This window comes from Myotis lucifugus, unplaced genomic scaffold (genome assembly GCF_000147115.1).
Source record: "Myotis lucifugus unplaced genomic scaffold, Myoluc2.0 scaffold_47, whole genome shotgun sequence".
NCBI lineage: Eukaryota > Metazoa > Chordata > Mammalia > Chiroptera > Vespertilionidae > Myotis > Myotis lucifugus.
The window spans coordinates 1,869,239-1,895,031 of NW_005871095.1; the positions used below are offsets into that span (position 1 = coordinate 1,869,239).

At 41.6% G+C, this 25,793-nt stretch overlaps 1 protein-coding gene across 1 annotated transcript in view; it reads left to right on the forward strand.

Annotated features, from left to right (window-relative positions):
- The window catches only part of ITIH5 (inter-alpha-trypsin inhibitor heavy chain family member 5), an 82,914-nt gene that overhangs the window by 36,289 nt on the left and 20,832 nt on the right, over positions 1 to 25,793 (forward strand). The window contains exons 6-7 of the mRNA XM_006088407.3: positions 4,266 to 4,435; positions 5,156 to 5,272. Coding sequence (XP_006088469.1) covers positions 4,266 to 4,435; positions 5,156 to 5,272 — 287 coding nt within the window. The remainder of the gene's footprint in view (positions 1 to 4,265; positions 4,436 to 5,155; positions 5,273 to 25,793) is intronic.

The window sequence follows — 25,793 nt, forward strand, 5'->3', positions numbered from 1 at the left end:
AGGAATCTCATGAATTTTCATCATGAACTAGCAAACATCAGAGGTCAATAGGAAACCAAAATAATAATACACTCTCTTTTTTCATGGCTTATATCAAAGAGCCTAGTCAAATGAATTATGAAGAGAGAAATTATATTTTTTAATACTCAATGCTTTTATTCAACCATGAATGGTATTAATTCAGGGTGGTTGTAAAGAGCATACCAATGAGAGAGATTTGAAACCAAAAAAAGTAGGTACATGCTGACAGTATAAAGAGTCAAATCTAATTGCAGAAATGTACAATGTCAGTGCCACACAATTACATACATCAAAAGCACGTGACCATGTTTCTGTGCAGGAACCAGAATCAGCTGCTAAAATACATCTTTCTGGGTCCCACCTCCAGAGTTTCGGATTCAGAATTTCTAGGTGGGCCCAAGAATTTGTGTTTCCAGGTGACACTGATGCTGCTGGTCCAAAACCACATGGTTAGAACTGCTTGGCACCGTCCCTGCAGGCGACTGAGTCACCCAGGGTTGGCTCCGAACACTTCTACACAGATGAGTTGGGATAGTGACCTCTGCCAACAGGACATCTTACTTAGAGCTTTTACTGATACTGCACGAAAGTGCTTCTGGGTTCTGCCAGCTGGAATTACTCTGAATATACCTAATCTGTTCTGCTATACAACTCCCAATGACTTTAACTTTTTTAAAAGTTGTGGTATACATAGAATAAAGTATATACATCTTCTGTGTACACCTTGAGTAATTTTTACATATGTATATACCTGTATAACTACTTCCAAATCAAGACATAGAGTATTTCCACCACCCCAAAGGCTCCCTTATACTCTTTCCTAGTCAGTCCTCACCCCCCGCAAAGCTAACACTATTCTATTCCAATTGCCATGTATAAGTTGTGCTGCTCTTAAGTTTTATGTAAATGGAAAAATGGAGAATATGCACTCTTTTTATGTTATGTTTTACTCTAAATGATTGTGAAATTCAACTATTTTGTAAATAGCAGTAGTTCTTTTCTTTTTGTTGCCTGTAGTATCCCAAGTTTGACATGATGTATTGTCTTACATTTAATTCCCTGGCCCTTCTCCTATTTTTAGATATTTTAGGTTCATAATATTAGCTAACATGACTGCTTACCATGAATCAGAATAACACTAAATACTTTACATCACTTAATCTTTTCAATAGTGTGAGTTAATCCATTTTATAGCTGAGATACCCCAGGCTCAGTAACTTGCCCAAAGTCCCATAGATAATAAGAGGTAGAGCCAGTACTACTAGTAAATGCAGGTCCTTCTCATTCATTCATGGTCCTGAGTTCTTAGGTAGTGTATTATCAAGCTGCTCACTCTTGGTGCTTTACCAATAATCACCAATGAAATGAAAGATTGACTCCGGAGAACAACAAATTTCCTTCTATTTCAAGGACCATTTCATTTTCAGCCTCTTTTCCTTCTTCCTGCCTACCGGTTCTAAGGTAATGTCAACCAAGCTAATGAATTGGAGGCTCGCATTTGTAGATGTGCATTGAGAAATTCCCAACTCCTTCAGATGAGCAAATCTGTTGAAAGCATGAGATCTTCCATACAGTTGTCTTTCTGCAGGAATAAACTTTACTATTTGCTAGCTCTCTGGTCATTCCCAAAATTTCTGCCCTTGATAAGTAGAAATAATAGAAGACTCAGTTTTGCTCTGTGGTTCCTGTTAAGGTTATGTTACCAGGAAACCCCTGGCTGGGCTCCGGCTGCCAGTCGCTGTGTCCAATAACGAAGACAGGGTTGAATCATATTAGGCATTTATTGAGAAGGCTGGCCAACCAAGAAGACTGGGTGCTTACATGCATCAAATCCCGTCTTCCAACAAGATTCAGGGGACATTATAAAAAGGAAGGGGTTGGGGTGAGGAATGCAGCTATGTGCAGGCTTGGGGGTCTGCAGATGTCAGCTATTGTAATTAGTCATCAGGCGATGAGATGATGTTGATAAGATGATGGTTTGACTCCTGGTGGGTCGGCCTGACCCTGTTTATCGGTTCTGCTTGCTCGATTCACAGCTGAGTCACCTCCTCAATTGCTTTGCATAGGCCTTGGAAAGGAAACTTTAAGAAAAACGTAACCCCCTATTCATATTTAAGAAACTTAACCACCTATTCACATAAGTATATGTGTTCTAAGATTTTTAAAAAAAATATGATTACTTTTCAGATTAATTTAGATGCTCTATTAGATTATAAGTCCCCCCTATCAGTTATACCTAACTTGTTGGTGAAAAATAATTGTCTATTCTGTTGAAGGAAATGTTTAAACTTCCTTTCATTTTAATATCTAGTAAAATTTAGCAGAAGGAAGTTTATTCTTAAATACAAATTACCATGGGTAAACTATGCCTCATTTCCTTTTTTATTTTTTTAAATAAGGATGGAAAATTCCTGGTCAGCTTTATGGTATTAACTTGAATAGATTTTAAGATAGTCAGATGCTTTACAGCAGTCTTAAGCCTGGTTTTGATTCAGTATCTAGATAAAACATCTCCACATGCACTGATGTTTATGAATTCTCTAATTTATTTTCACATTATTTATTGTGTAAACAGATCTCAAAAATTTGGATTTCTGTTGCTAAGTATATAAACATGGTGGTGTTTGGATTTGTAAAAGTGGGTAGTCTGTGAAATGATTCTTTGTTTTCTAACAGGAAGTAAAGGTCAGGGGTAAAAAATGGGATGGATTTGCTTAATGTCATCTAACTAATTTTTCTTAAATCACATAAAATACATTCATCTGTTTACCTTTCTGAAATTCTAATTTATAGCCTAAGATTCATGCTGGGAAAAGCTTTGGGAAAGTGGGGAAAGCTATGAGAAAGTTTGTTGGGTTTTTCTGTGTTGTGTTTTTTTTGTGTTTTTTTTTTAAGAGCCACAAACTTTCTGGGCAAATAGTATGGTAGGGCAACCAAATAACTGGTGGGGGAAAGGTTTTCTTTATGGAAGAAGTCCATATGGAAGTAATGATAGAATCAGAAACCCCCTTTGCAAATCTAATGAAATAGTGGGTTTAGATCAATATTATCAGCAGTTGATAATACTGTTAAGTGAAAGTTTGATGAGGAACTTCATTATGGGTGATCAGATTGCCAATACCGGAACCAACCATCAATCCTACCATCACTAAAAGTAGGCAAGTTGATATTATATACCTTCTGATGTGATAAAGTAGTAAGTACATCACCTATGAAGTGTTCTTGCAAATAGCATTGAACCTGAGTCTAACCAAGCCTTCAGCTCTACCTACCAGAACACAAAGAAATACAGGAGATTGAGCTGTGGTGTGAGCCTTAATAGATTAGGCTCTCAAGGGAAATTTTAAAATCCTGAGGCCCAGGCTGTGTCCCAGGCCAATTAAATTAGCTCTTGGCCTGGGCATCAGTATTTTTTCTAGCTCCCCCAGATGTTACAGTACAAACTAAGATTGGAAACCAGGGAAACAGAGCTGCAAGTTAAAAGACAGGACAAGAAAATAATCAAGAAATGCAGAATGTGAGAAACTTTGTAGGACAAATGACCAGTGTTTTATAACACATATATTAACTAATAGTAGTAGAAAAAAGGTGAGGGTAGGTGCCACTTATAGATTAAAAGAGACTTAAGAAACATAAACCAAATGTGATGTTGAGACTTTGTTTTGATCCTAATTCCAACAAACCAAACATTCCAAGACATTTTCTAAAGAATCAGGAAAATTTTAATACAGACTGAATATTCAGCTATAATAAGGGATTGACCATTAATTTTGTTACTTGTGATAATGGTCTTGTGGTTATGCTAAAAAAAGGTTCTAATAGTTAGAGATTCACACTGAAGTACTTATGGATGAAATATGATGTCTGGGATTTGTCTTTAAAATACTCTATCAAAAAATGGTGAGGTGATACATAAAAATCGATACAAAGCATTGGCAAATAGTTGATAATTATTAAAGTTGGGTGATAGGTCTATGGGATTCATTTTACTATTCTCTCACTTTTGTGTGTTTAAAAAAATTCTCATAAGAAAAGATGAAAAAGGAGGCATGAAGGTGAACTATATGATAGCATATCTCATGCATCATGATACATTTATCAGTATGACGTCTAGGAATTTCATGTGGAAATAAACCCACGATAAAATGAAGTCTAACCTTCTGTGTCACTGTAACACAATTTCTCCCCCCCCAGGAAAATATTTATATATTTAGTGATTAATTATGTTTATATTTTGCATGCAGATGATGCTGGGCCGCCTCCTTCTACTGTTATCAACCAAAATGAAACTTTTGCCAAAGTCATTTTTAAGCCTAGTGTGGTTCAACAAGCAAGGATTGCCCAGAATGGCGTTCTGGGAGATTTCATCATTAGATATGATGTCAATAGGGAACAGAGCATTGGGGACATCCAGGTAAGGGGTTTGTTGCTACTATTGTATGTTAGTTGCTTAATACTTTTACTTAGACTCAGAACTAGGGATTTCAATACTTACCTAAGGGACAGGGCATTTTCTGATTCTTAGGAAATATGTTTTAACCCAAAATGTGTCTCCAAGGAGACTAGTGGTACTCCCTAGCTAGAGGCTGAGGGTATCTGTTTCCTGCTGCAGTAATCTGGAGAGCAAGTGAAATCTACAATTTTCCCTGTGCTATGTTAGATGGCATTAGAATTTTAGTTCTTAAATTTTAATTAAAAGAGACTGGTCCCTGGCTCATTTCCATTTAGGTTTTATTGCTCCAGAGACAGGGTGGGAATATTAAAATGTATTAATGTGCACCCAGAATGTGGACAACCTCCTTGACACCTCAATTTGTAAGATGCTTGGTAAAAACCAGATAATTAAGGAAGCAGGATTCTCAAGTGGCAAGAGGCAGAAGAGGACAATTCAAATCAAATTAGTCAACATAGCCAATAAGATGTGAAGGGTTGATTTTATCCTTATACAGATTAAATTAGCAATTGGTTCTTTTGGAAGGATCAAGGCCATGAGTACTTTTGCTCTGGGTGTGGAATCTGACCAGAGATGCTGTTTCATGCTATCTTTGATGTTTAGAAGTTCCATAGACTGTCCATTTTAGTTTTTCTACCTATTCTGGATACTATCATTTTTACTTTCTTTTCCCTGCACCAGGTTCTAAATGAGTATTTTGTGCACTACTTTGCCCCCAAAGACCTTCCTCCTTTACCCAAGAATGTGGTATTTGTGCTTGACAGCAGTGCCTCTATGGTAGGAACCAAACTCCGGCAGGTGAGTGAGTGCCAAATGCCCATTTTTTCCTCTCTCAGTTTTGCCTGGGACAATGATGTGGATAAAAATTAACTGATGCCAAATGTCTGCTTTATCATCCAGCTGTTGCTGCCTGTAAGAGGACATTCCTGATCTGATTCAGCTAAACCATTGACATAAATTATCATTTCCACATGGTGGTTTTCAGAGAACAGGGGACTTGCTATAGAAATACCCTGAAATAAAGGGAGCTGGCAGAGTGGATAATGTGAATGGGACAGGACTATACTATGAGAGCTACTCAACAGCACCATTGTTGGTGGAATGATTCTACTTGGTAATGATGTCCTTTTAGAACAATGGAATAGATTAATTGGCAGTCCCCTTGATCTATTGTGAGAGGAAAGGACTTGTACCTTAATAATTCAGGACTGATATTCTCACAATATTTAGCATGAATATTACAATTCTAGGGATGGAAGGGACATCAAGCGGACATGTAGTCTATACTGAAAATTTTTACTAATTTGAAAATACAACTATTTACATTTTTTTTACAAACCACTGGAAGGCTACTTCTTATCTTATTCTAGTATCCTAAATATCAGAAATTTGCATTTATAATGTATTTTCAACTCACATAACACAAGACAGAAAGAGCTCCTGACTGCCAGAACAACTAATATTTCTGATGAGCTATTGTACATATTTTCTCTGTTATTACTTATAAATGGTTTCTTTGGCCATTTGTATTTTTAAATCATGCAGTATAATATATTGATCTTCTCTTAATAGCATTTGATTTTCCTTTATCCCCAAATAGTAAAAAAATATATTCCAGAATGTGATATAAAGATTGGGTTTAACTATTTTCTTTCAGAGGATAGTCAAATATAATTTCCAACTAATATAGGGGAAAGATAACCTCACCTGGAAGTCAGCTTCTTGTGGTTCTTCAAAATCATATTCTTGAACAGATTTCAGCCTGCTGATGCCTCAATTTTTATTGCTTCTCTTCCTTTTCACATCTCTGACCTTCCATCTGAGGTTATTTTTCTTTGCCTGAAGAACACTCATTGGTCTCTTTTAAAATGTAGGTCTACTGGTAAAGAATTTTGTCAGCATTTGTTTGTCTGGACATTATTGATTTCACTCCAATTGCTGAAGGATATTTTTATTGGTATGAATTCTAGGTTGACAGTGATCTTCTTTCAGTCCATTGAAGAGAGATTCCACTGTCTTGATGTTGAAAAGTCATTTATATTTTTAACTGTTGTTTCTTTAAAGGTCACTTTTACTGTCAACGTCTTTTAAGAATTTTCTTTTTGTCTTTAGTTTTCTGTTGTTTTAATATGATGGTTCTAGGTGTGAATTTCTTCTTATTTTTTTATTCCTGAAGTTCCTAGGACTTCATGAATTTGTGGATTCATAGGAAAATCCCCAGCTATTTTTCTGAGATTGCTTTGTCTTAACTTTTCCTTCTGGGATTCCAATGCTAGGTTCCTCTCTCCACATCCTCTCTCTGTTTCCCATGCTCTCTTCTATTTATTCCAACTTTTGCCTTTCCATATTTCATTCCAAACCTATATTTCAGGCCACAAATTATTTCTTCAGGTATATTTGATCCACTGTTAAACTAATCCATTAAGTAATTTCAGTCATTACATGTTTTTCAGTTCTAGAATTTCCATTTGGTTCTTTTTCAAATCTGCTGTCACTTTTTAGAATGTTCAGTTATTTTTCAAAATTTTTAATTAAAAGAAATCTCAAGCACAGTAAACATAGTTATTTTAAAGTCTGTACTTTGTTATTCTAAACTCTGGAGATTCTTAAAAGTTGTTTTTATTGTTTCTCATCTCTTATTTTGTGATTGGTTATCTTTGCATGATGGATATTATATTTAGAAAACTGCATGTAGAAATATTTTGAGGCCTAAAATGATGATCTATGCCTCTAGAGAAAGTTTTGGTTTGTTTCTGTTGGCCATCAGAGAAAATTATAATCTGGGATTATTTTAGCCAATTTTTAGGGCTTGAGTTTTTTTCTGGTTGGCCCAGATGGCTCAAAGCTAGATTGCACTCCTTATAAAAGCTGGTTTATTTCTGTTTTGCACAAAGTATAGAAGATTTACTAGAACACCTATCATTTGATGGGCTCTGGATCTCAACTTTTGAATTTATAAACTACAAAATGCTCAGCCTTTCAGATACCTCTTTGGCTGTGACAAACTTAGTCAAAAGTGATCCTAAATGCTGAGCCTACCTCTTTACATTTTATGTTCTTCCAGATGTTTTTTTTCTTACTGTTTATTACTTCTCTGATACTCTGAAGAATTTTTTTAAAAATAGCCATTTTATTTAGCATTTTTAGTTATTCTCAGTGGGAAGATTGAGGTAAATTTTCTTTATGGGCACAATTTCCCAAAGTTTTATTCACACATAGTCAAGCATTCTTTTGTAGTGGTTGATTATTTATTGACTAGTGGCCAGGTGCATGAAATTTGTGCACATTAAAAGGGAATTAATTAGAGAAAATATTTTAATATTGCTATTCACGTCTCCTGGCCCTGCAATGGGCAGGGAGGCAGCCTCACGTCCTAGGCCGGTGCAAGTCCCCAACCCCTGATGCTGCAAGTCCCCGCCCACCCATGCCTGCCTTGCACGCAGCCTCCTGCTGTTCAATCGTTACGGTGTCATGGTGTGATGACCATTTGCACATTAGCCTTTTATTATTATGATGCTATCTGGCACAACTTTTTGGTTATTATGTGTGATCAATTCCTGGAAATGTAATCATTCAGCCCAGGCGCCTGAATATTTGCTACATCCTGTCAGACTGTCTCCAGAAATGTTGTCCCCTATACTCCGGAGCAATGCTATCAGGTGTCTGTTTCATCACACCCTCTCTAGTACTGAATATTGTGATTTTTTAAATATTCCAGGTATCTTTCCTTTGCAGTTACTTGATTGCCTTTGAAGTTAACTTTTCTCATGTATATTAGTTACTTTATTTCTTCTTTAGTTCAAGGTCTTTGCTCGGATATATTCTTCTTTGATTAATCCTATTTTGTTTGAGTTCATGGGAAGCAATAGCAGTTTCCATGGAGGAAGGTGGGGGGCGAGAGGGGAGATAGTGGAGTTGGACCAGATGTGGTTGGCAATGGCTCCTGTTAAAGGTTAGATCAGAGGTGAGGGCATTAAGGGAGGTGTTAGGTTCTGAGACTGAAATGTTAGGGTGAGGGTGCACAGTCAAAGGTCACCATTTGGGAGGTTGGGCCCCTGGGGTCTGGTGGGGAGGATGAGGGTCAGACCCGGGTTTGGTGAGGGATGCAGGAGGGGAGCAGTCTAGTTGGGAAGGCCTGTGGGTCTGGGTGGCTCCTTGGATTCAGGCGCCCAGCATTTACTACCAGTGCCGGGGCCACCGCACAGTCCAGGCCCTGCAATGGACCTGCAGCTTTAGCTCTGGCCATGCTGCAGGGGCTGTGGGGTGTCACGTGGCCCCCAAGCCTGGACCTCCTTGCCTCTAAGCTGGGTGTGTGCCCCTCTTTAGGGAAACCGCCTGAGCGGCCCCTCTAGGTGACATCACCTGGTGAGGCCATCAGCGGGGATGTGCCACACAGCCTGATGCTGCACGGGCTCGGGGAGACTTTATGGGAGGAGGTCCCTGTCCCTTAACCCCACCACCGCAGGCCCAGAGCCCTAATCCCTGCCCAACATCTGTAATCGGCACCCAGAGGCCGGGGTGGGGGCAGGGGGTTTCCATGGCATCAGAAACTGCTCGTCCCAAGGGTCCCACAGTCTCAGTGTTGCCACATGACTGCATGGCCTCGATGTTATGATGCCAGTTTTGCACCTTAAATTCTTAAATTAACTGCAAGGACAGCTTTCCTCGTTGTCCTCCCGGGACTCACAATTCTGTTGGATATGCTCCTTTCAAAGGGCAGTTTCTAGTTCTTGGCCATGTGGAGTGTTGCTGACTTTTCATTCTAGGTTTGCACGTGGGGCATCCTGAATTCTGTGAGGATGGTGACTCTGTCTGTTCTACAGCAAGCCTGTGGCGAATAAATATGATCCCCATTTTACACCTACTCTCAGACTGTAGTAACATTTCCCCAAGTGGGACTGGATCCTATAAACCAATTCCCACGCTCCACTACACTGAGTAAGAATGAGGATCTGAGCTCACCTTTCACATGAGGAGCCAATGAGGCAGCCTCACGTCCCCGGCTGGGCACCGGGCTGGGAGGCAGCCTCATGTACCCGGTGGTGCAAGTCCCCGCCCCCGTCCCCAACGTTGCAAGTCCCTGCCCACCCATGCCTGAAGGGCGTGCAATCTGCTGATCGGTCGTTACGTGACGGTGTCCCAACCAATTTGCATATTACCCTATTATAAGTATAGATTTGAGAGGCCTTGCAGCCTTTCTATATTTACGAAGTACTCTAAATTTCTTTGCTTTATGTACCCCAAATTCTAAAGTGTCATTGTTGGCTAAGTTGTTTTTGTGCCTTTCTTAGCTGGATAATAGATATTGACAGAAATTTTAAGACCACTGTTGGTCACAGAATACAGTGTTAATTAGGTCTTGCATCTGACCCAGTATGATAATTCCCATTTGGATTTTGAATCAAATAATAGCTACTGAGTGGGTACCATCTACTAGATTTCCCCATGTATCTCATTAAATTTCCATGCACCTATTAAAATTCAGGTGTGTTTTTTTCTTTAGTATAATGAGTTTCATGAGGGCAAGGCTTGGGTTTCCTCTGAGAAAAACATAACTTGATGAAGATAGTGATTGAAGTTACTGCAACCAAACAGAACTCCTCTTACCACCAAATATTTTGTATTTTGATATTTTTACTTAGCATCATATTGTGAATACATCTAACATTGTTAAATATTTTTTAAACCTAATTTTAATGGCCACAGGGCAGTACTACTTAATAGAAACTTCTATGGGAAGGGGAATGTACTATATCTGTGCTATCCAATATGATAGCCACTAGTCATATATGGCTGTTAGCACTTGAAATGTGACTAGTATAACTGAAGAATGGCATTTTAAATTTTATTTAACTTTAATACATTTGAATTTATATAGCCAGACGTGGCTGCTGGTCACCATATTGGACAGTAAAGCTGAAGAACATTTACTCGCTCCACCACCCACGAGAGACTTTTAAGTTATTTCTATCTTTTGCCGTATAAACAGCATTGGGATGACTATCTTTACATAGAAATCCTTGACCACATGCCCAAACATTTTCTTAAGTTAGATTCTTAGAATTGGGGCAAATAATGCCAACTCATTTGTGGTTTTTACAAGTATTTCAAAAACATTTTTTAGAAAGACTATGCAAATTTATAACTTTTAAAACTGTTACCAGACTAAGAATTTCAAATGGATTAAGCAGTTAACAGCACTAAATGAACCATACTCTACAATATATAAGTATATAATAGGTGTATACTTAACTAGTTTTAAAGTAGGAAAAGCCTCTTTCTAAGCCTAAAAGCAATGAAAGCAACTAAAAAGGAAAAAAAACTTAACAACTTTATCTATATAAAAATTATAAACTTTTGTTTTAAGTTAAAACAAAAATTAACAAAAGATGGAAAAAATTATGTAGCAAAACTTTAATATACAAAGAGCAATAGGATGCCCTAACCGGTTTGGCTCAGCGGATAGAGCGTCGGCCTGCAGACTCAAGGGTTCCAGGTTCGATTCCAGTCAAGGGCATGTACCTTGGTTGCAGGCACATCCCCAGTGGGGGGCGTGCAAGAGGCAGCTGATCGATGTTTCTTTCTCATCGATGTTTCTAGCTATATCATCAAACTTTAAATAACATAAATTATAATGACAATTTCTATAGGAGTTTATCTTTAATATATAAAGAGTTATTCCAGATCAATAAAAATAACCTTGTGTAAGAAAATGGTCAAAGAAGATGAAACAATTTACCAGTAAGAAATAAGAAGATTAGTAAGATTATGAAAAAGTCAATTATATTAGTAACTAAAGAAATGCAAATTAAAAAAATACTATTTTTATATCATCAAACTTTAAATAACATAAATTATAATGACAATTTCTATAGTATCTATTTTAGAGCTCAAAAAAATTTTACATTATTTCCCAATAAACATTAAGAAAACACCAAAATGGTAAAAATGCATGGTCAGTTCTACTGCAACTTCACACAAAGACCATTAGTCACCCAAAGCCACAGCAGCTCAAAGGACTCACATCTTCAGGTGCCTGAGTTATTTCAGGGTTTAACCTCCAACCCAATCCATACCAGTGCACAAGGTCTCCTTCCACTTCTGTTGGGAGAACTACTAATATTTAATTTTACTAAATAAACTCCAGAGAGATAAATCCTGTCCCAAATTGTACAGAGAAATACCAATGAACTAAATTGAGGTCTCCTAGACTTACCATTAATGATATAATATTTTGAGTAAGTCTTAAAAATATGGCATGGAACATTTTGAAAATGCTAGACATTGTGCTAGGGGGTATGACATGAATTATTGAATAAAATGATATTTAATTTCTATAACAACTTGGTTGTCATCCCCATTTTACTGATGTAAAAACAGAGGGTTTGCAAAGGTAGATACTCACTAGTACATGGCAGGGGGAGACTTCAAAGCCAGGTTTGACTCTGAAGTTCATAAATCAAATCACAAGGCTATGGAGTCTCAGTGCAAGTAGTGGTGCGAGGAAGCAGCCCTCTGTATGCAATGATAGAAGTACAAATGAGTACAGGGTCAGTGCAGTTTGACATTTCAAAACCCAACTGAGAAGGCTGCCTTTCAGGAGCGATTTCCTTGCATTGTGCAAGAGCATTGTAATGCTAGATGTCACTCCTTTGTTATTCTCCCCTCTTCCTTCATTCCTGGATATTAAAATCCCATTCCTTGCTAGGCACTGAAAGTCTGGCATGCACTCTGCTGGCTTCTAAGCTACAGCATGGCCTCTTTCCAGGAGAACTACCCAAGAACAGCCAAGCACATGTCAGAAGCCTCTACGCAATTTCTAATGCTCATCGCTGCCTTGAGTGGTTTTGAAAACTGCTGACTATTTTAACAGCTCTCCGCTTCTCTAAGGCCACAGCACTGAGTGAAAAGCTTAGTTGGCTCTCTGCAGACTTTTGTATGCAATATCATGTCCACTGGTGAAGAGGAAAATTTGGCAACATCAGAAATTAGTCATAAGTCCCCTCAAATGCTATGAAGGATCACTCACTTATACAGGAAGTTCTTGGCTCCACTCATCTCTGATAGGCTTGAAATACTTTACTGTACTCATCATAATGTAGGTCATAGTTGGCATTTAATAATTATGTGAACAATAGATTTATATATTTTGTAAATATCATATAACCTTAAAATGTATATGCAGTAAAGAGTATACCAGTACCTGGGAGCACCCAAATCTGTGTGCATCTGGCGTTTTCTGCTTCTGATCTCAGTGGGAATGTGAGCCTGGAAGCCAGACTTAACCAAGTGGGGGACAGATACTTCCCTGACAGCCACACCCTCCCTCCCCACACCCCAAGTTGCTGCACATGGCTTGGCTCTGTTGGCTCTGTTTTCTTTCCCATGTGCTTTTGCTGATGAATGTGCTTTGGTGCTAGTAGGGTCAGGCAATATTTCTGCCTCCCAACTTGCATTTGTAAAGCTTCTCAGTGAGAAGGGAACTGAGAAGAGCAACAACAACAACAACAAAAAATGTGATCAGGGCAGAACTTTTATTGTTAGTTGGATTTTTAAAGCAATTAACCAGCAAACACACATGTCTATTAGGTACATTTTTCCTTGATCAAGGTTTACATGTTCTTCTATTTCCTTTTTCTAATCTGTATAAGTAGCTCTACTACTTTCACCTGCATATTAAGGATCTTGGCTAAGGGTCCCTCTTTGGCAACCCAGCAGGGACTAATGCATCCTTTACCAGATGTCTTCATGTTGTAACTTTCATAGACTCATTCTCATCATCTGTGCCACTCTCTGCCAATTCTAGATTCCCATGTAGCTTTTGGAAGGTTGTCTTCCTTCCTCCATTTAATTTAGTCAACAGTTTTAGAGGGTAAAGAGCAAGCATAAAGTTTCTTATCCGTAACTGCCAAATTGAAGTCAGGGGAAATGGGAACTGGATGGAGAAGTGCCACCTGAATGTTGCTTGTGCTTCATGCACTGGCTTATCTCATGCTTCAGGGCGCCAGTTTCTTCTTCACTGTCCAAAATTGGGCTTCCAACAGCTATTTGGACATGCTCTATGTAGCCTGACAGCAAACAGTCTATAAACTCTATGGATTTGGGCACCATCTTGTTTTTTATCATCATGGTACATATTCCCAGATCCTATACCAGTGATGGCGAACCTTTTGAGCTCTGCGTGTCAGCATTTTGAAAAACCCTAACTTAACTCTGGTGCCGTGTCACATATAGAAATTTTTTGATATTTGCAACCATAGTAAAACAAAGACTTATATTTTCTATATTTAAATGCCATTTAACAAAGAAAAATCAACCCAAAAAATGAGTTCGCGTGTCACCTCTGACACGAGTGTCATAGGTTCGCCATCACTGTCCTATACAGTAGGTGATGATGTTAGCTGAAAAACATACCAGCACATAAACATTAAATGTCACATGCATTTTTAAGGTACAGGAGATACCATTGAGGGACTAGTACATATCAAGCACTCTAAAAGTTTGGCGTACATGTTTCATCTAATCTTTCAGCAATCCAATGAAATGTTATTCCTGTTTTATAAATGAGAAGGTGATGGGCAGGAAGGGGCCATAACTATGCTAAAATATACAAAGTTATAAGTAGAAAAATTCATAGTCATGGCCACTCTACCCCACTCTAAAGCTCTTCACCATACACTCCTCACTGTAGACCCTAACATAACTTCAGACCACCTGTTAAGCTGTCAGGCTCTACCTGTTCTTATGCCAAGTGACGTGATGTGGAATGCTGCCCATCTCAGGAGTGCACACAGAAGTGAGCTGCCCTGAGAGGCCTCAGTCAGCAGCTCGGTGTTGTGAAAAGTGAATGGACCTGTTCTGTGATGATGCATACAATCAACTATTAGTATTTCTTCTTTAACATTAAGCACCGTGGGCATGTACAGGGATGCAGACTTCTTTCCCCTTTATGATTTGGATTGAAGCGCTGAATGCAAGCATGGTGATGGCACAGGTGTAGAGTGAAGATGAGGTGAGTGACTGTGAGGTCTACTGATGTCTAATGGTATATTCATCCTAGCTCTCCTCTTCCAGAGCATGTGGATCTGCCACATTTTGAAAGGGAGGATGCTGGAATAGGAATAAGGATATGGAGAAAGTAGCTTGAAGTGATAGGGAACAAAGGGAGGCAGTCTGAGGTCCACTGAGCCACCTGGAAGAATACCAGACAATGATAGCAGAACCCAGAAGGGCCTCAGGGAGTTGTGATTTGGTGAGGAGGCAAAAACTCCGTGAACAGATGGAGGAGCTCAGGAGAGGAGGGGTGCAAGCATAACAAACTAGATCGATCGTGTCTAAGACATTTGGAGGGCCTCTGGAGGTAGGCACTACATGGCTATCACACATATAAACATGGACAACATAAGGTTTGGGCACTCCTGCATCACCTTTCCAGGTCACAGGCTTTGTATGCATCTGACAGCATGGCTCCAGTTGGCAACTGAAATGTCCAGCTTCCCCCGTTCCGGATTTCTAGAACAGGGTCAGCAAACTTTTTCTGAAAGGGCAGAGAGTAAAATACCTTAATCTTTGCAGGCTAAATGGTCTCTGTCATCACTACTCAGCTCTGCCATTGTAGCACAAAGGTAGCCATAAGCAATTAGCAAAGAAATGGGTGTGTTATGTTCCATTAAATTGTGTTTGTTACTAAGAGGCAGTGGTCTGACTTTGACCCCCCCCCCCAGGCCATAGTTTGCTGGTCTAGAGTGATAACTGTTTGTTATATGCCTAGAGATCATTTCAGTTGATAGTATTTATTCTCATTTACTGAGCTGCTCTTGTCCAAACATTGCTACTAGTAGATGCGTTTTAGAAATACATTGCAAAATACAGATCTGGGACTTGGGGTGGTGAAGAGCAGGCAATAGGGAAAACTGTTGTTTTTTCACTCTGACTCAGAATATGAGGAAATATATGATGGACAGAGGACACACTATTTTTCCCTGAGGCCACCAGTGAAAACTTGGATTTTTTTGTTTAAAGAATTTGCTTTTTAACGATTATAATATAGATGATTTAAAATAAATTGGAGGTGCCCATTCAGAATTTTTTGTTGAGTCAGTTAAGGTTTACCCGAATGAGGTTATGTTTAAAAAATGTTGAGGATCTCTGAATGAAGGCTTTATGTGGCTCTCACAGAAGGAAGAAATGAACAATGTAGAGCTTTGAATACTCCTGCTTTATCTGTCCAGGTTGCAGACCTTGTTTTCAGCTTCTGAAACCACCGAAGAGCCTAGCTTCCTCCTTTCAAATGGCTTCCTAATTTTGCACTCAAGTCTGGAATGGAGATGGGCAGAGTTTCTCTGTACAGGGCTAGATAGGGCCCCAAAGGAAACTTTGGCTACAAGTAACAAGGAGATAAACTGTACAAATCAAAGAGAATCGAATGAGATAACAAATGTGGAAGTGCTTATCAGAATGTCTGAAAGCAGAGTCATTCCTGGGACGCCATCCCCTTGGCTGGCTGATTGAAACTGGCTGATTGAAATTCCTAAGAGCTGCCACGCCGATATGGCACCCACCCCTTCTCTTCCTCAGGACACCTGACTCGCCGCCCTGAGGATCCCATCTTGGCTGTAACTCTAGCCTTCAGATTCTCAAAGAATGCAATAAATATTGATTATGTGCTATGGGATAGGTACTAGGTGTAGGAGACACAAAGATAAATAAAAGACACAACCTTTCCTATCAGGAGGTCATGTGACAATCATAGGCAACGTGCTACTATGACAGAGATATAGTCAAAGCACATTGGGAGTGCTGACCTATTGTTTCTATGGGTAGAGTAGGGAATATTGAATGCTTCTCAGAGGAGGGGATAGTTGAGTGAGTCTGTGGTATTTTAAAAGTTAGCCAAGTGGGAGGGATAAGAAGGGGGGAGAATGGCTAGCATGTGCAGAAACATGGAGGCAGGAGACAGTGACATGCAAGAAAAGCATCATATTTAAGTCACTTCAATTAAGGAGCTTAGGATTTTGCTGCAAAAAGAAACATGGAACACTGATAGGTTAGTCAAACCCAACCTGCCACGTAGATGGTGGGAAGAGTTTTAGTGAGGGGAAAGATCTTGAGGTAGTCAGCAAAAGATTTATGATGGAGGTTGACATAGAAACTGGTTTTTGAAGATGGGATACAATTTTCTGGGCAGGAAAGGAGGGAATGAATTCTTGGTTGGGGAAAAACACGAAGAAAGGCATAAAACAAGAATGAATATGTTATAGTTGAAAAGTTCTGGTAATATTTTGAAAACCGTCCTGATATGAACATTTAGAGAGGCAGGCAAATTACAGCGAGTGCATGGCTGAGCTGGTAAGTAAGCAAAGAGCACCACACATTCTACGAATGAAAAGGGAACAGAGAAGTAAAGTGGTGAGCACCTGAGATAAGTGACGGTTCCCCCAGGAGAGGTGCCAGTCTCCATGTCCTAAGGCCTGAGGTGTTAACACCCACATGGAATGAGGATGAGAGCTTGTGTCCTCAGAGGTGGGGAGTTGAGTGAGACCCTTGCACAAAGCTAGTTCCTTTGAAGAACTGCACCCTCAGTGACTTAGTGGATGAAGAAAACTCCTGCCATCTCTACTCTGGACCCTCAAGCTCTCTAGAATCTTCACTTCCCTGTCTGATAGAGGCTGACTTCACTTCCTCTAAATATTTTCCTACATATACAGTCTACCGGTGCTGATAATTGTTTCTATTTAGCATGACTTTTTCACAACCTCTTCATATCTTTCTGTTACGTTCTTGATGTTTGTCAAGGCACATCCTTGCGGGGAGGGGAGTTATAGTGAGTGGCATAGGGAGCACTTACAGCAGGGAAGCAGGAATCATGAGAACTCATATGTAAGGGAAAGTTGAACAGGTCATAGGATAGCCAGTGAGCCAGCCACACACAAAAAAAATAATAAAATAAAATAAAATCTGTAGAATGAAACAGTCAGGGCTCCAGAATCCAAACATGCAGTTAGTTGGGCAATATGAACTTCAGAATTCAGACCAGGCCCTGGGGACCAACAAGTCAATCATGTTAGTCAGTAGATGAGTCAGAACATGGCTAAAGGACACGGATTGCAAAGGAGGACTGTACTGGTAAACTCAGGTGAACTTTTCTTGGTCAGCATCCTCTTATTTACTTCCTGTTAGAGCCGATGACTGCCTGGAGCCTAGAGAGAGAGATGGTAAGGCTCTATTCTTAGTTCTATTCCAGAATGAGAAGTATAAGATCAACAGTGAGGGCAAATCCTGGTTAAGTACTGATGTTCCATGTGAAGAGAAGTGAAAAGAAAACTGTTTAGAGTCTTGTGTTATTTACACATCAAACATGAAAAATAGATGTGCTTACTATGTCATAAGAAGCAAAGACATGTTATTGGCAAACAGCTTTTTAGAAAAATGTACAATGACATTATTAAGTAAATGTTTGATATACTTGTCAAAGCAAAGTCAAAACATTAGGTAATGAATCTTCATATTAGCCAGAATGATAACATGAGAGAGAATTTGCTTCTCAAGTTAGAATAATATTATTTAAACACAAAGACTAATGAAATTTAGTTATGTTTACATTGCAAAAGATGTTCTAATATTTTATTCAGCCTTTTTTTTTTTTTAGGTAAGACTAAATTTAGCCAGAATGGAGTATTTAACAAGCATTCTCTTTTAAAACCTATCCTGGAGTAATATTGGTATTTAGATCTGAACCTTTACTAAAAAGGTGCTTTTCTTTTGATTTGAAGAAACAACCATCTTATATTTTCACACAGATTGTATAAGCATATGTAAATAGGTAATTAGGACCAGAATTGCAATATAATCTAGCACAGTACTGCATTAAAAGACCATTTGAAATTAGAACTCAAACAGTAAATGAAATTATAATAGCTTTAAAATAATATATTTTTGAATACAGAGCACTATGTTTTGCTTAATTTAGGAAATATGCTCTTTATAATTTTTGAACATTATAATATGGAGACTAAAGAAATAAATTTGTTTTCTATATTTAGTTCCACGTGAAAATTTAAATTAACATTTAGCATTTACTAAATTGTTTTAAAATATTGGAAGATATGATGACTTCTATCCCAAATTTTCCATGTATATAAAGAAGCTTATTCAATTCTGCTCTTTCTAAAAAACAACAGTTTGAGCAGTAGAAAAAGTGTTTCTTTTTCTTTAAAAAAAAATTTTTTTTATTGACTTCAGAGAGGAAGAGAGAGGGATAGAGAGATAGAAATATCAATGATGAGAAAGAATAATTGATCTGCTGCCTCTTGCACATCCCTTACTGGGGATCAAGCCCGCAACCTGGGCATGTGCCCTTGACCAGAATTGAACCTGGGACCCGTCTGCAGGCTGATGCCCTATCCACTGAGCCAAACCAGCTAGGGCAAGAGTTTCTTTTTTTTTCAACAAGATTCCTCAAACTTGAGTGAGACACCTCTTTTGGATAGTTTGTTTCTTACAGTTTACATTTTTTATTTTTAACATAAATTCCATAGTGTGGTTCATTTCAGGAGATGTTTATGGCTGAGTGGCAACAAGAGGCAACTGGGCATTGTATAATCATTCATTCCTTTTATGAATATACACAAACTCACAGAGCGCACTTACTCTCTAGTCAATGGAGTAACATTATTTTTTAAGGTTTTGGTTTATTTTCTGAAGCCAATCTATTGCTAGATTTTATTATTTTTTTAGTATCCTATATAATAAAAGCCTAATATGCAAATGGACCAAACGGTGAAACAACCAGTGGAACGACCTGTCGTTATCATGCATATTCACCACCAGGGGGCAGATGCTAACGCAGGAGCTGCCCGCAGCCTGCAGGCCCAGGCCAAAATAACATGGGAACAGGTGTCACAGAGGGAGGTGGCTGGTGGCGGTGGCGGGGAGCGGGGCGGGCAAGTGGATGGCGCCAGGCCAGCCAAGGCGGGTGCCAACGAGGGCCCCCTGATTGCCCCATCGGTCGCCCCACAGATTGGCCCTGATCGCCGGGCAGGCCTAGGGATCCTACCCGTACATGAATTTCATGCACTGGGCCTCTAGTAATAATGATAAAAGACATAGATATAGTGGAGAAATGGCCTTTTTCACTCAATTTATCACCTTGTCTTCAAGTTGGAATTTTTGTTTTTATTTTATTTTTAAATTAGAGGCCCGGTGCACAAATCTGTGCACTGGTGTGGTCCCTCAGCCTGGCCTGTGCCCTCTCACAATCCAGGACCCCCCGGGGGATGTAGTGTGTGAAGCAGCAGGTGGCAGGGGGGATCCTGAGTTCAGGCTGGGTGACACACCACTCCTGCTCATCCTGGTCCTGCAGGGATCAGGCCGAAACCGGCTCTCCAACATCCCCTGAGGGGTCCCAGATTGTGAGAGGGCAGTTCTCGGGTGATGCACCCCGGAATTGGGCTCCCTCCTCTCTGGTTCTGGGTGTGTCACTCAAGAACTGCAGCTGCCAAGTCACCGCGGCTCAGCAGCTCCTGTGTTAAGCATCTGCCCCCTGGTGGTCAGTGTGCATCTTAGCTGCGCGAAGGTAGGAGAGGCTTGCACCACCGCAGTTGTGCTTGTCAGCTGTGAGCCTGGCACCTGGCGCCCATTAGTCAGCTGAGTGGCGCTCCCACTGTGGGAGTGCACTGACTACCAGGGGGCAGCTCCTGCATTGAGCGTCTGCCCCCTGGTGGTCAGTGCACGTCATAGTGACTGGTTGACTGATTGTTCGGTCATTCAGGTGCTTAGGCTTTTATATATATAGATACTAGAGGCCCGGTGCACAAAATTTGTGCATGGGTAGTGTCCCTAGGCCTGACCAGGCCAATGAGGGCCCGGCCAGAGAGAAGGCAACAGTCGCCGGGCCGGGCACAGAAGGAACAGACATCGGACACTGACACCACCATTGTTGGCGCCCTGCCATCATGCGGTTCCCTGCCTCCCACCTCCCTCGCTGCTGTGCCGCCACTGTGGTGGGTGAGCGGTGGGTTGATCGGGGCCTATTGGCTGGGGTGAAGGACGGGGCACAAGAGATTGGCCGCTGGCCCATAGGAGGGAGCCGGCCCTCAGCCCACGGGGAAAGGGGCCGCATCTGCCACCACCCACCCCTGGTTCCCTGTCCCAGCTCAGACCCTGGTCCAATCAGGCAATTAGGGCCTACCAGCGGGGGGAGGGACCGCAGGAGGTTGGCCAGCTGGGAGAGGTTGGCTGTGGGAGGATACCGACCACCAAGGGGCAGCTCCTGCATTGAGCATCTGCCCCCTGGTGGTCAGTGTGCGTCATAGCGACCGTTCCAGTCATTCTGGTTGTTTAGGCTTTTATATATATAGATGTTTTTATTGGTTTCCCAGAGAGAGGAGGGGAGAGGGAGAGAGGGATAGAAACATCATTGATGAGACTCATCTATCAACTGCCTCCCGCATACTCCCCACTGGAGATGAAGCCTGCAACCCAGGCATGTGCCCTGATTGGAAATCAAACCTTGACCTCCTGGTCCATGGGTCAACACCCAACCATTGAGCCACAGTGGCCAGGGAAGTTAGAATTTTTAAAAAATCTGATTACTTGGTGGGTCAGTCACAATAAGATTTCAGAAAACTTTCTTTCAAATTATTGAAAGACTTGAAGCATCCATATATATATATAAAAGCCTAAGTGATTGGCTGACCGGCTGACCGGCTGACCGGCCAGTAGCTATGATGCGCACTGACCACCAGTGGGCAGATGCTTAATGCAGGAGCTGCTGAGCTGCGGTGACTTGGCAGCTGTGGTTCTTGAGTGACATACCCAGAACCAGAGAGATGGGAGCCCGATTCCGGGGTGCATCACCCGAGAACTGCCCTCTCACAATCTGGGACCCCTCAGGGGATGTTGGAGAGCCGGTTTCGGCCTGATTCCCACAGGCCAGGCCTAGGGACCCCACCAGTGCACGAGTTGGTGCACCGGGCCTCTAGTGTAAATATATTTTGGGACACCCTATATAAAGTTCTACTACATTATGCAGAATAATTTCTTGTGACCCTGAAATATCATGATCTTGAAATACTCTAAGCGTAATTGATACCCATGGACTCCAGGGTGACTTGGGATAGTGCTATGCATGGATGCCTGTGGAACGGTGGAGAGATGCTGGGTTGGTGGATGTATCCATTCTCCTCATTGTGGACTTAGGTAGTTTAAGGTTGCAGAGAGGATCTGATGTTTCAAATTTTGATGGAGTCCCAGGATACTTTTTGTTTGTCTTTTGCTTCAAATAAAAAAACTACAGTGCCATCCTACCACCTAGGAGCAGGACATGCTGGGCATTGAGGGCTTCCCCTACTGGCATCAGGAAGGACTGCAGACTAACAGGAGGACAACACAGATATACCTCCCTTTCCCCCACCAGTGTCCATTATCTTTACCCACCTAGGCAAGGGAGAAGGCTGACCCGCAGCTCAAGTTACTATTGGGCATTTCCCAATGTCATCTCAGAAACTTAGGGCTGTTTTCAGGGTCTATATCTATTGATCATGATTCTTTCCTGGCTCAGATCAGACTTTTTAGAAGGTCTTAGATTTCATTGTTGGATTATTTTCAACTTTTCATCATAGACGATGGTTCATTTAAAAGGACTGTGTGGACCAATGAAAGGAAAAATGTCAACTCCATGGTAAACATTTTAGAATTAGGCAAGTGATAGGACCGCTTAGAACAGCACAGCCATTCTGTGGAAAACATGGGATGGCTAATATCTAATACCCTTGAATTTGAGTTTCTTCTATGATGTCATAGGCTCCCCTTGTATTATGCCTAACAACCCAGGGTTTGTGGTACAAAAGCCTTTTGTGTCAGAGTTAGTTCCTCTCCAGTGCAGTCTGATGCAGATGCAGAAATATTTGAGAAAAGCTGCATCAAATGGGCACCCCGACAGTGGTAGCAAAGAGTGAGCAGGCAGCTGAGTGTTCTTGGGCTCCAGTCACAGCTCACTCTGAAGGTCTTGTTGTGTAATGCTTCTCTATTCGGGAAACGTTTCATGGCCACTCCCGACATGGCAGTTAGCACCGTGGAATGCTTACCCCCTTGAGGGCTGTGCCAAGAGCCTGCAGCTGCTTGGGCTCAGTTTTGTAGGGAACGGGGAGAGGAAGGCAGGGCTAGGTTCCATCCTCTGTCCAAGTACAGCTTAATGGAGGGGCCCAAAGTGCCCAGGACAGAGCTGCCCCTTCCCTAATAGTGGCTCCACGAGGGGCAGCGTGAGCACAGAGTGGACAGCGGCTGCGTCTCCAGGGGCCAGCTCTGCTCCTTCCTACAGACACGTCAGAGGAGACTGCATACTTTTCACCCCTGAAGATCCACTAGAACAAGGAGGACCATTGCCAACCCTATTGAATGAATGGAGAACCTGAAACAGAGTTTATTTTTGTTTATTTATATCCTGCCTTGTTTCTGAAAACATTTAAATGCACAGAGATGAAAGGACTTTATTAATAATAAACCTAAGGCAGAGCTGGAATTAACTTCTAAGACACTGTTTACGAAGGGAATACTTTTCCTCCTCTTAATCCAAGGAAAGTACACATAAGAAGAGGAATTTATCACTAAAATAGTTTCTAGCAGAGAAGTGACCCTGTTTTTTTGTGATTGTAAATAGCCAGGATTAAAAGGAGTTTTTCTAACGCCTGCCTTCAGGCCTAGGTACTTTACTCCTAAACAGTATAGGAAGTAGGTCCTTTTCATTTATTAGTTGCATTTGGGTACCTTTTTATCTCCCTCAGTCCAAACGTAATCTGGATGTTGTAAAGGTCCCTTCTGCTGATGGACCACTTGCACATTGCCCTGTTGGATAGGCAGGCAAGTGTGTGGATACCAGCTGCCTCTGGACGGGTGCCACTGGGACTGGCACATACCCAGAGGAGACCCGCGGGGCCTCTTGCTAGCTGATCTCTTTAAGAATTCTGTTTTCTTCCTCAGCCAGACACTTATGTGCATAGCCTTCTTCTTTCTCTAGGTACAGGGTTTGGTTTTCCTGCCTCTTCCCCATCACCATCTTCTCCCCAAGATTTACTAACTCCTCCACGACAGGCTTACCACCTGGCATTGGATGAGTGACCTAAACCTGTCTCCACATAAGGCCTATCCTTGTCCCCACATAAAGATGAGTGAAGATGGTAACTTCCTGGAACCTTTTCTTAGGGTCCCAAATTTTTTATTATTTAAAAAAAATATTTTTATTGATTTCAGAGAGGAAGGGAGAGGGAAAGAAAGATAGAAACATCAATGAGGAGAGAGAATCATTGATTGGCTGCCTCCTGCACGCCCCCCACTGGGGATCGAGCCCGCAACCTAGGCATGTGTCCTTGACCAGAATCGAACCTGGGATCCTTCAATCCCCAGGCCGATGCTCTATCCACTGACTGAGTCAAACCAGCTAGGGCCAGACTTTTAGCCCTTCTCACTAATCAGACCCTTACCCCCAGTTGAACGCTATACAATATGTACAATCATAAATTTTATATGCTTATTTTCAAAGATTTTTAAGGAACATATTTCCACAGACTCTTGTCATCTATTAGCAAGTTAATTTCAGGGTATCATTACTCCAAGTGGTGCATTTTGGGGTTGCTTGTCTCCAGCAGGCCAACTTCTTCCCAAAGTGCAAGGCCACTAGGTGGAGCTTTGGGGACAGGGGAATCCGTCCAAGGACACAGTACGCTGGGTATCCAGTATCTTTTCCTTCAGGTCAGGTTAGTTGGAGGGCATTGTGGGGTGGGTGACCAGCTCAGTTCGTTGCCTTCACTTGCAGAGTCTGCAGCTACCATCCTGAGTTTGGGAGGGACCTTAAGGAGATGCAGTCCAACCCCTCAATGGATGCCCCTTGGCCTCAGACCAGCCAGGATTACACATTCTCTGCCTTTCTGGGCTCCCTTTGATCTTTCTGGGATGTCCTTGCCCTGTTCTCTGGACTGTGCTCTTGGGAAATGTTTGACTCAGCTTCTGTTAATCTTCAGCACATAAACACACCATGCAGAAATATCAGCTTAAGCCTACTCACATTTACTCTTCTATCTGGACACTCACCTTCTGCTTGCCTTCTAAGTCTGATACAGGATGCAGAATTTCTAGGGCCACCAGCCCATCTAAGGGGAGGGTAGGAGCCTGTAAAGGGTTAATGGATGGTGGTGGCTGCAAGCATCAGTGGCAGCTTCTACCCAGGCCCCTTGGGATGAGGGTGGAAGGCCATCCAAAAGGTCCTAATGCATCTGGAAAAGGAGCAACTCTGAGCCCGCCGGCCTGTCTTGCTTTGGTTCATGTGAGGTCAAGTTGCAGCTGTGGCCTTACAAGGTCATAAGGAATCTGTAGTTGCTGGGCTAAGAGGAGGAGGGTGGAGAGGCTTGGACAACGATTCCGAAAGCAGAATATCCATCACAAATGGGGAGAATATCAGCAGAGGAGCCAAGCGGGGCCCTCAGGAGGTCTTTAGCACACTATTTAAGGATTCCTAAGGATCCAGCAGCTAAACAAATAACAATCTTTTGGGTGCCTGGCCAGCTCTGCTCTCAACAGGGAGCAGTGGGAATCTTTCCAAGTGCCTAGAGCTGGGCTCCCAATGGTGTTGTCTCAGAGACGGCCACCACTTCTTGTTGCCTTGTCACAGCTGTGGACCTTCAGACTTTCCAGAGGTCTAGCCCTTCTGCTGGGAATGATGCCAAGCCTGTCTGATGCTCACGCTGGGGTTGTGCTGGCTCTAAATTGAAGGATGGGAGAGGAGGCAAAGTGTTGCCAGTTCCCTGGCTAATGCCATCAGTATCAACACGTAAGGCACTCCACCCACATCTGCTTATTGTAATTATCAGATTTATTTATTTTACCAGTCAGCTCCATGATTTCTACACATCCTCATTCTCAGTATTATCTGCCATAGGTTCTCAAGGGCAGGGGTGTGTCTCCCTTCCTTTGTGTTCACTTAGTAGAATTCTACTGCTCTCTTATTTACTCATTCACCAGACACCCACTGAAAGCCTACAGTGTGTGAAATACCATGCTGGGAGGTGGGGAAGGGCAAGGGGACAGCTGTCTTGAGCAGCCCCCTATCTAGTGACAGACAATTACTCCCCATTCATTAACTCAGGAGGGGTGCGTCAGGCATCCGTGACGTGTTCAGGCACTGCTGGGCATTAACATAGAGTGACAAAATGGAACAAGTCTCTGCACTCAGAAGCATAGGATTGAGTTGGATAGAAAAGTAAATGCACAGCCTGACCGGTTTGGCTCAGTGGATAGAGCGTTGGCCTGAGGACTGAAGGGTCCCAGG